Genomic DNA, 12,310 nt, shown 5'->3' on the forward strand with positions numbered 1-12,310 from the left:
TCAAAAACTGTGTCATCAAGGGCTTGATGTATGAAGTACAAGGCTTTCTTGTCCTTCTTTCTGTTCTTTCTCAAATCGTCCTTTTGGGCTTGAGGAAGAGCTGCACCAACTGCCGGATCTACATCGAAGAAACCAGCCTCAACAATCTCCGTAAGCTCCTGAAAACCAAACAAGACTTTCATCTGGATGCTCCATCGATCATAATTCTTCCCACTAAACTGTGGAACTTGAGGCTGTACTGAATCTTTCATTGTAGCCTTTTAACAAACACCTAATCTGCAAGACTGTAAACAGCGGAAACTTAAGGATCGAGCACTGGCTCTTGATGCCAGATGTAGGATAATAGCACCTGCAATATACTACCAATCACACAAACAAATGACAGAAGAAGAATTGAATCGAAAATGAGTTTATTGATCACTCAATTTAATACTCAGTTCACTTGAGAAACAATGAACTGCAGTTCACCTTTTATAGGTGTTTACATGAATATAGCCAGTAGAAAACTAGCCAGTAAATCTAACAAATAATAGCTAATAAACCTCCTACGTAGTTGGGATAGCTAAAGAACAATTGACTGAATTATTCAAACAAAACTAATTTGAAAACAGTAAACAAAAAACTTATCTTAGTTTGAGATTAAACTCCAACACGGTGATCCTAAACTACTACAAAATTCATTCGTTTAGGATATTTTAAGGTATTACAAGGGTCGACCTCCCTTAAGGGAGGAAGCATGAGAATTATCAGGTACTTGAGACAAACAGTAAAATTCAAATCTGAATATGAGACCAACAGTAAGGGAGACGGAGCATGAGAACCGTATTTAATGGTTGATTGTCGCGAAGGTTCGTTCATTCTCATTGATGATAATAATCTCAATAAGATAATATTGCCAGTTCCAGAGATTATACTGACGCTGAGGATTTTCTTGTTCACTGCAGACCAGCACAATCACTCTTACACTAAATGAAGAATACCAGAAAAGAAGAAGACAGAAATGTTGTTAGTACAGCCTAATATTTTCTAGCCTCAGGAGATGCGCTAATTTCAAATTCAGAGAGTTACACCCTTCAAATTGGTGCACGAGGCAGATAATTGTTCTTGTTTAGGTCTAATTTCGTTAAACTTGCAAATAGTCTAGTAGAGCTAGATTTGCTTCTCTGCCCAAACTACGGCTTCTGCTATATCCGATCCCCTACTTCGGTTTCGGTCCTTTTCAGTAATCCACTTATTGTACGTATTAAGCTGCACAACAACACCAAATAAGGTCAAAAGTAAATCAAAGCAATAGCTGGAATCACGGACAATGGGAGAAACAAAAACATTAAAAATAATAATGACAAAAAATTGCCAAGGAACATACCTGCAAGCTGATCTAGAAGATGGAGTGGAGTCTCTATTTTGGTTTATGATTGAAAGCGAGCAAGAATGGGACATGGTATCCATCAGAACAAGCCTTAGAAAATTTGTAAATAGTAACTAGCGTTTTGTAAAATTACAAAAAGATCATTGCTAAACTTGGCGAAGCTCTTGATAGTGATCTCAGCTTCTCACCCAACTTCTTCGCAACCTGCAATCTATCAGGTGAGCCAGCTATATCCGGTGAGCTTGATTTGTCCAAAGACAAAACCATTTCCTCCAATACCGGAGCTTTCATCAGCAAAAGTTCCAGAGACTTGATTTCAGCATCACACCCTTTAAGTTCTCTGATTTCAATATGCTTGAGGTGAAACATTATGGATGACATTGGTAATGCCACTTCATCATCATCTTTGTCGGCTCTAAATTTCACCTGCATCCAAGATATTACAGGAAATATTAATAAACATTTGTGATCCTGTAATAGTTCCTTAAACATCAAATACAACTTAAAAAGTCTAATTATTACCTCCGCAGATGCAAGATAAAGAGATTCTATACACGGACAGGTCTTAAGTAAGGCCGATACTGCGGCCAAGCACCAACTTGTAAACCATGTTGTCAACTTCAAAGATCGAAGATTACAGAATTGAGGGGATCGACCCTCTATCAAGTCTGGAGATCCAGCAAGAATCTTGATAAACAATAGAAAAATTAGTTTTCGGATAAAGCTGCACACCAAGGATGAATTCCAAAAGGCTGAAAGTACACGAACAACTATTAAATAAGTAAAAACGAAAATCTAATTAGTATTTCGATATACATGTATATAATCTCTGTTCTTTTACTTATCAGTTTCCAAATTTCTTAACCTCTACTGCACTAATTTGTTAGTTGAAAATCTAAGGAAATAGTTGAAGCAGCTCTCTCAAAAGCTAGTTACACAAGAAAAGAATAGTGTGAACAAGGTTACAAGATAATATTGCCATATCCAAGGTCGGTAAACATCCCATTAAGTCTACTTAGACCCGGCTCTTAGATTTTGAGTGACCTCAGTTTGACCAATTAATACAACTATAAGTCTATCAACGAACAACAAAGTTAGCCAATAATAGGAGAATACGTATTAAAAGTTCAGGTAGCAATCAACTGATTCCCAAATAATAAATCATAATATAAATGTTACACAAGCAAGACAGATTTTTAAAAATTGATTTAACCTTGATGCAAATAAATTGTTCAAGACATGGATTTACCAATCTGCCTCAGATACCAATACATATTCAGTGTCTCAAATTTCTACCAAAACTCAGACCTTTGGATTACAAAAGAGATACAAAAATTATACTAATAACAATTGGAGATTTATAAGAAAATCAAGAATTAATGAATAAATCAAACAAAGCTAACCAGCTGACCTTAGATATCCACTATAAAATTTTCGATTAACCTCTCTTTACTCACTGTGTAAAAATCACCTTAGCTAAAAACTAAACAAGCCAATACTACATTTCGAATCTCGCAAAATCTAGTACTCTCTCAAGGCTTGCAAATCCTAACCGTAGATGTTCATCCTCGCTAACCCTTATTTGAAAGCACATCCAGAGACGAAACCGGAGCACCCCACAGTGACGAACTATGTCAAATAACTTAGAGGCATATACAACCCGCTTGGATGATTTACTAATATCACCAAAATAATAATGCTGATTCACCATTGAAGCGACAAACCTCAGAATGACAGAATCAAGCAACAAAGATGACGGCTTAGTAACTAAAAATAGCACGCACATGCAGAACATAAGACTGACGCAGTTGATAAAGCTTGTTAATACTAGAGCTGATCCAACTCATCATCTCTAATTACCCTTACAAAGTTACCATACAGTAGACCACCTAACCCAAGGTGCCATCATAAAATTAGTTACCCATATTCCAGGCAGTTAATACCGTTTCCAAATTCAAGAGTTGCAATACGGTGGCATCACATATTACACAAGAGTTCTTTAACTATCAAAAAAGACATCCTTTATTATCACCGAAAAAATCTGTACCGCTCCACTGACTAAAAGGATCTACCATGCTGTTAATATAGGTCAAAAAGACTATCATCCATGGCATTTGCTTTAAAGAAAAATAACAAAGAAGGCATACCAATACAATTATCAAAACAAAAACGTCCTAAGCTCGCTCCTCAAGTCCTAATCATAAAAATTAAATAATGTCTTCAAACCATGGACTTAACAACTTGGGTCACTCAACATCTAATGATGAACACAGTCACACACACAGGTCCAAAGAGTGAGTACCTAATAAGAAGCTTTTTTCTATCATTAGTATTTCTACAAAATAATCTGCCTCTTCAAAACAATTTCCTTAAGAATAGTGAAAGAGTAATGAGCAAATTGCATGTTTACCATTATATAATAAAGTTGAAAAAATTGAAAACTAACAATGAGATTTCATAATCATGTTATAATGGTTGTCCATATTAGGTTGAACAAAAAGAAATAGAAATTGTAGCCAATGCGGCTAGGAAGAAACCATACCTGAAGCAATCTAGGTGATGAAATTGTCAGATCTTTCACATTATGAAATGCTTTAATGAATTCCATTGTACGCTTAGGATACAATATTTCTTTCTCTTCTTCTGAAATCTCCAAATCATGATATTCAAGAGCTTCGTATTCACCTTCTCTGACAATTTCAATATCAGCAGTGATTAGAGAAGAAACGTTCTCTAGAGAATACTCTTGTAACATGTAATCTTTGCAGATGAATGATGTCAAGTTCGGAGCCGATAGCTTGATAATCTTCGCCATGTTATAATGGGACCGAACAGGCAAGTTATTATTGATAATTTCTAAATGCTTCAGTTCATGTGACTCAATATTGACATTCATTTCATAGCCATCTTCAATCCAAATATCTCTCAAGATCAGTGATTCAAGAATCGGACAGCCAGAGATAAGTTTATTAATCGAATCTCCATCCTCAACAAAAAACGAACCAAGCGACATAAATTTGAGCCTAGGTAAATCCATTGATTTAGGAAGAATAACTTTTGATTCATAATTAAGAGTCATTTTTAACACCAACTTCGATAACGATTGAGAATTGAACAGAAAATGTGGAAACCTCGTTTCCAGACTATAATTATTGTTCTCATCGACTTCAATTTGAATAGACAAGTCTTGAACATTACAATTTAATGCAACAAGTATCCAGGCATTTAGATATTCGTACAATATTTTATCTGTCTGCCGATCTTCCCAATAAAGATGAAACTTATGTATATCGTAAAAGCCTCTTAGCATAAGTACCTTATCAACAAACTTTCTTCCATAACCTAAAACCAGAAAGATAAATCCTATGGTGAACTAGGGTTTAAGAAATTTCAATCAAGACCGAAATTAACCTAGCAAATTTGTTCAGAGTAAAGTGAAACAAATGAACTGAATCGAGTAAACAATGTCTTCTGTTGAGATTGTTTTCATCAAGAAGCTCTAATTTCAAACTATTTCATTCAAAACCAAAATTAATCCAGATAGAGATTACCTGATATGATGATTTTAACAGCTTCTGAGGTGATAGAATAGCTCCTGCATCAGCTAAGTTCTTCTACTACGGATGGAGATGATAAAAGTAGATAATCAGAAATTTCACTGATTTGATTTCGATGCTTTTCTGGGGTTTTATTTTGGTTAAACCCCCAATTCCCATTCAAAATTCTGGATGGGAATATTGTGGTTGCAGAAAAATCTAAGATACTGATACACAATTGTGCCAGTAGCTTTGATTTCAAGTTCGATATAAAGCGTGTTCGGTTATACACTAGCTAGGGAACAAAAATAATATTTTGTTCACTGATATCATCATTCAGCTGCGTTTCTAAAAATTTATTCTCGGTACGCATGCTATTTTTTTCAATAAATTTGGGGAAAAGCCGATATCCTAATTTACTAAATTTTGAAGAACATCGGAACTTCTTAATAGGGGAGCCTCATCATTATCAATCTAGATTTCTACAGAAATCGCAAATTAGCCAATATCTAACAAGGTCATATTTTTGATTTGTCGTGGAAATACTCTTCTGTAAAAGCATCTCCAATAGAGGGTGAATATTTTTGTTTTTCATGACATGTAGGATTTTAAACTCTCGATTAGCGTAAATCCATCTCCAATTGTTGGATCCTACAAACTAGTAGGGATCGGAAAGTAAATATGAAAGTGTTGAAAAAGTTTTATTTACACATTCACTTGCACCTCTAGTCATATTTTAAATTATTTTTTTTTAGAAATTAGATAAAGTAAAGATAAACAGTTAATATTTTATATCATATAAAATATTCTAGGAATTAAACCCTTCACTATTGGATATAGGTTTTTAACCACGGGTCCTATATTTACTATATATGTAAAATCTTATAAATAAAAGTCTTAATTAGACTTCCACGTAGGATTTTTTATACTATTGAAGATGCTCTAAAGTGATTTTTTATACTATTGAAGATGCTCTAAAGTGATTGGATAATTGGATGACTAGGAAAATCATTCATAAGATAACTTGGATTCTGGAACCTAGAATGTGCAATTTTAGGGTGATTTTTAAGGGATAGAAAACTTACAATCACACATATATTGTTTCTTAATGATTCCAACAAGCCTTAGAAAACTTGTACACAGTAACTAGCATTTAGTAAAATTACAAGAAGTTCATTGCCTGTAGCGCCCCCAAAGCTAACAACTGACTAATCCAAGAAATTAACTAATAAAGAGACACTAAGAATCTAAATCATTTACTTAAACGTTCAATTAAGAAATCTGCTACAAAACTTAACCCCTCTCAAAAATATATATACAAGAAATCCTCTCAATTGATACATATATAGTAGTCATTTGGATTGCAAATAAAATATACCACATAATAATCATAGCAGAAGTAATCTAACAAACGAAATCAACACCTCGAAGCTTTCGCTGCGCAACTCTGATCTGTCTCTGAAACTGAAAGTGGGAATGGGCGAGCACATCATCCCTAAAAGGGTGCCCAGCAGGAATAACATTTAACTTTAAAGAAATCATGAGCAAGATTTGGAAAACAATTCATGTTTTCCCAAACATCAAAGTGACTAAGTCACTTGAAATGCACAACAATGTATATGGACAAACTCCTTCTTCAAACAATATATATTAGTGATGCGGGGTTTTTCCACACCTACATAGCTATATTGATGCCGGGTTGTTCCACACCTAATAAGCATAAAAGCTGAATTCATGTAGATATAAATATGAAGGAGCGTATCCTATATACCACACGTGGAAATTCTCATTTCCCATAACAATTCATAATGACGAAAACATTACAAGCCCTTTCCAATTCATGGAAAGATTCAAAGAATCAACAGAACAATCATAACACAAATTAAACAATGCATGAAAAACACGAACAGAGAATGCATGATTTTGTTAAACATAAATTTTTGTAAAAGAAACAAACAATGGTTTCAAAAGAGTTAAAAGTATTCCCACCTCTTTTGATGACAAGCCACGTCTATCTCGAGATCCACGATCCACTGGTTCGTCCTTTGAATCGATCGTTGTTAAATAGACAACTGTTAATCACACAAGAACTCTAAGATTCTAGCCAAAATAGCTGACGCAAGAATCATACAATTTTATCTAATGGTTCTAGGCCCATTAAGGTTCTATACATCTTCATTATCCATCTCTTGCATATCTAAAGGTTTAATAATTCAATTAGGTTGTTTCTCTAGCCCACTAGATAAGTCTTATGAATATCTACAACTTGTAGAATAAGCCAAAGGATAATTCAGACCACGAGGTCCAATTCATGTTCAAAAGGGAAAACTGGTTCTAAACCCAAGTTCACTAATTAGGCCCACTAAACAAAGGCCTGGTCCAACTGGTTAACTAACAGTCTCTCACGGTCAAAGTGACGGTCAAGGGTCATCTAACAATCAATGTCCATAGTCAAGTCAAGGTCCTGGTCAAAGGAACCAACTCAGTTAAGGTTCACTGAGTCAGTACTGGGTCAAACCGATTCAGTAGATCAACTGGTCGACTAAGTCAGCTAAAGAACACTTATAGAAAACACAACCAACCTGATACTAATCATTCTACAGGATTCTAAGGTTCAATACAACAATAACACATAAAGTTTAACTTACACTTCATATTTTAATTACAACTGCAAGCTTAGCTTACCTGCAAATGCAGTAACTGTTATATCCCAATCGTCTTAACTCAAAACCACACTCGACACCACCATTGAAGTACCATTACCAAACTCAGATCACCCTCAACACCACAAAGACACTACTTCTATCTTTAATAACAATATCAATTCCCATTTTCACCTTCATCACATCAGCATTTTCACTACCTACACTACCAGTTCTCATTCTAAGAAACCTCTCATTCTTAACTATCTTGCATACAAACATCATCAGCATAACTGCAACTGCAGTTCCATAAACTTCCACAACATTACTACCTCCTCATTACATCTGTACCAGTTCCATTTCTTGCAATTCAACATACTCCAAAATATGAACTTCAATTTCATTACATAATCATCAACATCCATAGCACCACTTCAATTCCTCCACTAAAAGATCTTTGGCATTCATATTAACATTAACTCCACTAGCACAAACTTATTTGCAGTTCCACCAGAATCACCACTTACACCACCATCTATACACATTCATTCATGTACCCCAACTTTCAACACAACCACCTCAACTCAGTTTAACTGAGTTTTACAAAGATGAACTCAACCTGAACCCAACACACCCTTAACTTCAACAACAAGTCCATTTTTTTCCATAACAATCACATACACAACCACCAACAATAACCAATTCTTCCTCATAAATCTCAAATTAACAGAATTCTAAGTATAATTCTTAATTTCATATTAAACCAAAACTGAACTCCATATAATCAAAATAACTTCAATCTAACAAACTCAAATCAGATTCATCAAGTCTTAACCAGATTCATATAACTTAGGTATAAATCAATTAAATCCTAAGTTACCTGATTGGGGAAGAACATCATTCTCAGCTTCAAATTCAACCTTAACTCTTGATTTGTGACAAACCCATCTTCAATCAACCCTCTGACACTTCAATTTCATCTTCCTTGGCTTTTCTCACGAACCCTAATTCAATCTCTGAGAAACCCTAACTTCGCAATTCATCTCCAACAACATCAGGACTTCAATTAAACTTCAACCCATTCATTATTCATCTAACCGCAAAGAAAAGAAAAGAAAAGAAGAAAGAAGAAGAAGAAAAGAAAAAAAGAGAATGAAACAGAGAGGAATAAGTTTCTCTTCCCAATCTGGTTAGATAAGGCCGACCGAAAATTGCTAAAAGACACCCGACCAGAAGCTAAGGGGAGGCAGGCGATTTTGATGTGAAATTACAATTTTATCCTTCGTACATATTTGAAAATATGTTCTTTGTCCGGTATCCGAATAACGCGTTCGAGTAGTCCATATCGCATAACTTTCCTAGACCTATTCAATGGTACTAGTTTCGTATCTAGATCGTTGTTAGATTAATTCCTATTAATTAATGTTCGAGTAGACTAATCGAGTTATTATCGGCTAATTCATCACTTGACCGGTCAAATAGCGTTGACGAGATTGAGGGTCTTTACATTGCCAAACTTCGCGAAGATCTTGGAAGTGATCTCAGTTTTTTACTTAACTTCTTCGCAACCTGCAATCTATCAGGTAAGCCCGGTGTATCCAGTGAGCTCGATTCGTCAAAAGACAAAACCATTTCCTCCAATACCGGAGCATTCATCATCAGAAGTCCTAGAAACTTGACTTCGGCATCACACCCTTTAAATTTTCTGATTTCCATACGCTTGAGGTGAAACAATATGGATGGCCTTGATTGTTAAAAGGTGAATTTGATTCTGGTCCTACACGTCCTAGCCACATCAAATGACCTCATAATTCCAAATGCAGTAATAGAGAGAGTTGCCTTTCCATTGTACCATGTCCTTTTTTTTATAGGCTTTCCTAAAAGCCCCTCTTTTTACTATATCCTCACACATGTTCCAACACCTCCTAATTACCCTTGACCCCATTCTTTAACATAAACTTTTCCTTCTTCATTAATTCCTTCCGTGTCCTCCCATTTTCATGGGTATTTTCTAGTTGGACTTGGGTTCAGTCCCCAAGTCCTCGTACTTTAACCCAAGCTCACCCTCATTCTTAGGGGCACCCCCAACCCATTAAGAGGGTATTTTTTTATGTATCATCATTAGTCCCCTGACTATTGGATTAATTATCGGGTAAGCTAATAGTCAAAGAATCTTTTTTGGGCGCATCCCTATCTCCACAACAGATTTCGTTATCTCATTGAACCTGTAATCGTGGGAGACGTTTCGGTTCCGATCGTGTGAAACCTCTCTTCTTTCAGTTTCTAACGGTTACTATTCCCCATTAGTAAGTGCCACGTTCGACCTTGGAGCCCCTATATATAAACCTGTCAATTTATTCCTCCTTAAATACTTTTCTTTCTTCCCTCCTTCTAAACGCACCCATACACCCACCATGTTTAGTAGTTCTTCTAGCGGTTCATCGTCCGATGAATGCAATGAGTCTGAACATACAAATAGTGCTCTGAAGAGGCAGAGCATCCCGATCAGGAAGAGATCATCTTACCTGCCCCTGCGGATGGTAGGTTGTATGCAATCGCCGAGTTTAGGAGTGGTCCTTCTTTAAAGCGCGCATTGAGGTTAAGATAATTCCGTGGAGGTAAGCGCATTTTCCCTCTAGAAGATATTTTGTTTCTCGCCTTTTAATTCCTCCAGTGCTGCCTTACCCCGCTGCTCCTGGATGGCTCATGCAACCTGAATCGGAGAGCATGAATGCTTTTGTGTTCAAGACAGTTCCGCTGATGGCCATTCATCTTGTCAATTACAACCTTACCTCTATTGATACCCGGTCTAATTCTAAGACTTATCCGGTATGGCCACATTGGGCGGCTCGTATGTGTTCCAACCCCGACCATGTCGTTGTACTCCAGAGGGACGGCAACAAGGAATCCATACATTTGTCTCTCAAACGGGAGGTAAACAGACTCAAATGACAAGTACAAGGAAGATGCAAATAAGCATAGAAGACTCAAGACTTTTAATGAAAGAGACTTGGTTATGATTCATCTCAGAAAAGAAAGATTTCCTACTAGTACTTATAACAAGAGCAAGATGAAGAAATATGGACCATTCAAGATTTTGAAGAATATTAGTGGCGATGCTTATGTTATTGATCTTCCATCGACTTGGAACATCTCTAATATCTTTAACGTGCAAGAAATATTCACATTCCATGGAGAGAATGAAGTTCTTTCTATACTTTAACTCGAGGAAGAGTTTCTTTCAAGAAGGGGGGGATGATGTAGTACATCTTTCTATGGATCAACAATGATTGTTGATCCTTCTCTTCTATATCAACTTTAACAGTTTACCCAATGATTATGGATCAACTATGATTGTTGATCCCTTACGTCAATTTAAGTTTGTTTGCTTCGCAAGTATTTCCTTTTCTAGTTTACGTCAAACTCTTTCCTTTATTCAGTTCATGTAAGTCTATATAAAGGCTAGGTCTCTTGTTTACAAGGATACATATCTTTTATTAATATTATTATCAACTTTGCATTATTCAAACCCTTTAATTCTTGATCCTAGAATCAGTTTTTAATTAAGTTTTTGACGAAACTTAAACCCTATCCCTGTTAACCTTATCTGTTCTACACTAGTAGGGGAAGGCGAGAAACTCTATATGGGTAACTCATCTGCATCGGAGGTTGCAGGAAAAGGAAAGGTCGGTCTGAAACTCACATATGGAAAGACTCTCACATTGAATGAAGTTCTTCATGTTCCAGACATCTGCAAAAATCTTGTTTCTTTTTCTGTTTTAGATGATAAGGGTTTTAAAGTTACAATTGAGTCTGGAAAACTTATAGTAACTAAGGAAAATGATTATGTGGGTAAGGGTTATAAGACTGGGGGTCTATATAAACTTAATGTAACCTGTCGTGAATTGAAATTGAATGATTCTTCTGCTTACATGTGTGTGTCATTGAACGTTTTGCATGGTAGACTTGGTCATGTAAATTATAAATCAATGCATAAACTGGCTAGCGTAGGCTGCATACCCAAATTCACTTTAGATAAAAAATCATAAGTGTGAGATTTGCATAGAATCTAAGCATGCTAAGAAATCATTCAATAAGAATGTCCAGAGAAACTCTAAACCCTTAGACTTAATCCACTCAGACCTAGTTGATATGAAGTCAGTTCAAATAAAAGGTGGTAAGAAATGGTTTATTACTTTTATAGATGACTGTATGAGGTACTGCCATGTTTACTTACTTAGAGGAAAGGATGATGCCTTAGAAGCCTTTAAGATATATAAACGTGAAGTTGAAAACCAATTGAATACTACCATTAAAACTATTAGGTCTGACCGTGGTGGTGAGTATGAAATTCCTGTAGGAGATTTCTGCAAAGAACATGGCATAATACATGAGATTACATCCCCTTATTCACCTCAATCCAATGGTGTAGCTGAACATAAGAACCGTACCCTTAAGGATATGATGAATGCCATATTGATTAGTTCAGGATTACCTTCGAATTTGTGGGGGGAGGCTATCCTCTCCGCCAATTATATCCTGAATAGAGTACCCTTTAAAGGATCAGATAAAACTCCATATGAGTTATGTAAAGGTAGAAAACCATCTTATGATTACTTCAAAGTGTGGGGGTGCTTGTAAAAGGTGGGCATCCCTCCTCCTAAGAAAAATAAGATAGGACCCAAAACCGTTGATTGTGTTTTTATAGGGTTTCCTGAGCATTCTAGTGCTCATAGGTTTATGGTTGTGAGTTCTGAAATTTC

The 12,310-nt window shown here is 35.9% G+C and overlaps 1 protein-coding gene across 4 annotated transcripts; it reads right to left on the reverse strand.

Annotated features, from left to right (window-relative positions):
• Nucleotides 1-306: 306 nt before the first annotated feature.
• Nucleotides 307-6,910, reverse strand: LOC113342870 (putative F-box/LRR-repeat protein At3g59160). 4 transcript variants are annotated; one of them, XM_026587263.1, is made up of 6 exons: nucleotides 6,895-6,910; nucleotides 4,921-6,369; nucleotides 3,912-4,711; nucleotides 1,892-2,056; nucleotides 1,367-1,795; nucleotides 307-1,248 (listed from the first exon to the last, which is right to left on the reverse strand). In XM_026587263.1, the coding sequence occupies exons 3-5, from the start codon at nucleotides 4,677-4,679 to the stop codon at nucleotides 1,499-1,501; spliced, it is 1,230 nt and encodes a 409-aa protein (XP_026443048.1). In that variant the 5' UTR covers nucleotides 4,680-4,711; nucleotides 4,921-6,369; nucleotides 6,895-6,910; the 3' UTR covers nucleotides 307-1,248; nucleotides 1,367-1,498. The 4 variants fall into 4 exon arrangements, with proteins under 4 accessions (XP_026443048.1, XP_026443050.1, XP_026443047.1 ...); XM_026587265.1 differs by lacking the exon at nucleotides 6,895-6,910 and having other exon boundaries at nucleotides 3,912-4,059; nucleotides 4,921-6,405; XM_026587262.1 differs by lacking the exon at nucleotides 6,895-6,910 and having other exon boundaries at nucleotides 4,921-6,405.
• Nucleotides 6,911-12,310: the final 5,400 nt, after the last annotated feature.

Source organism: Papaver somniferum, unplaced genomic scaffold, assembly GCF_003573695.1.
Source record: "Papaver somniferum cultivar HN1 unplaced genomic scaffold, ASM357369v1 unplaced-scaffold_48, whole genome shotgun sequence".
In the NCBI taxonomy this organism is placed as follows: Eukaryota; Viridiplantae; Streptophyta; class Magnoliopsida; order Ranunculales; family Papaveraceae; genus Papaver; species Papaver somniferum.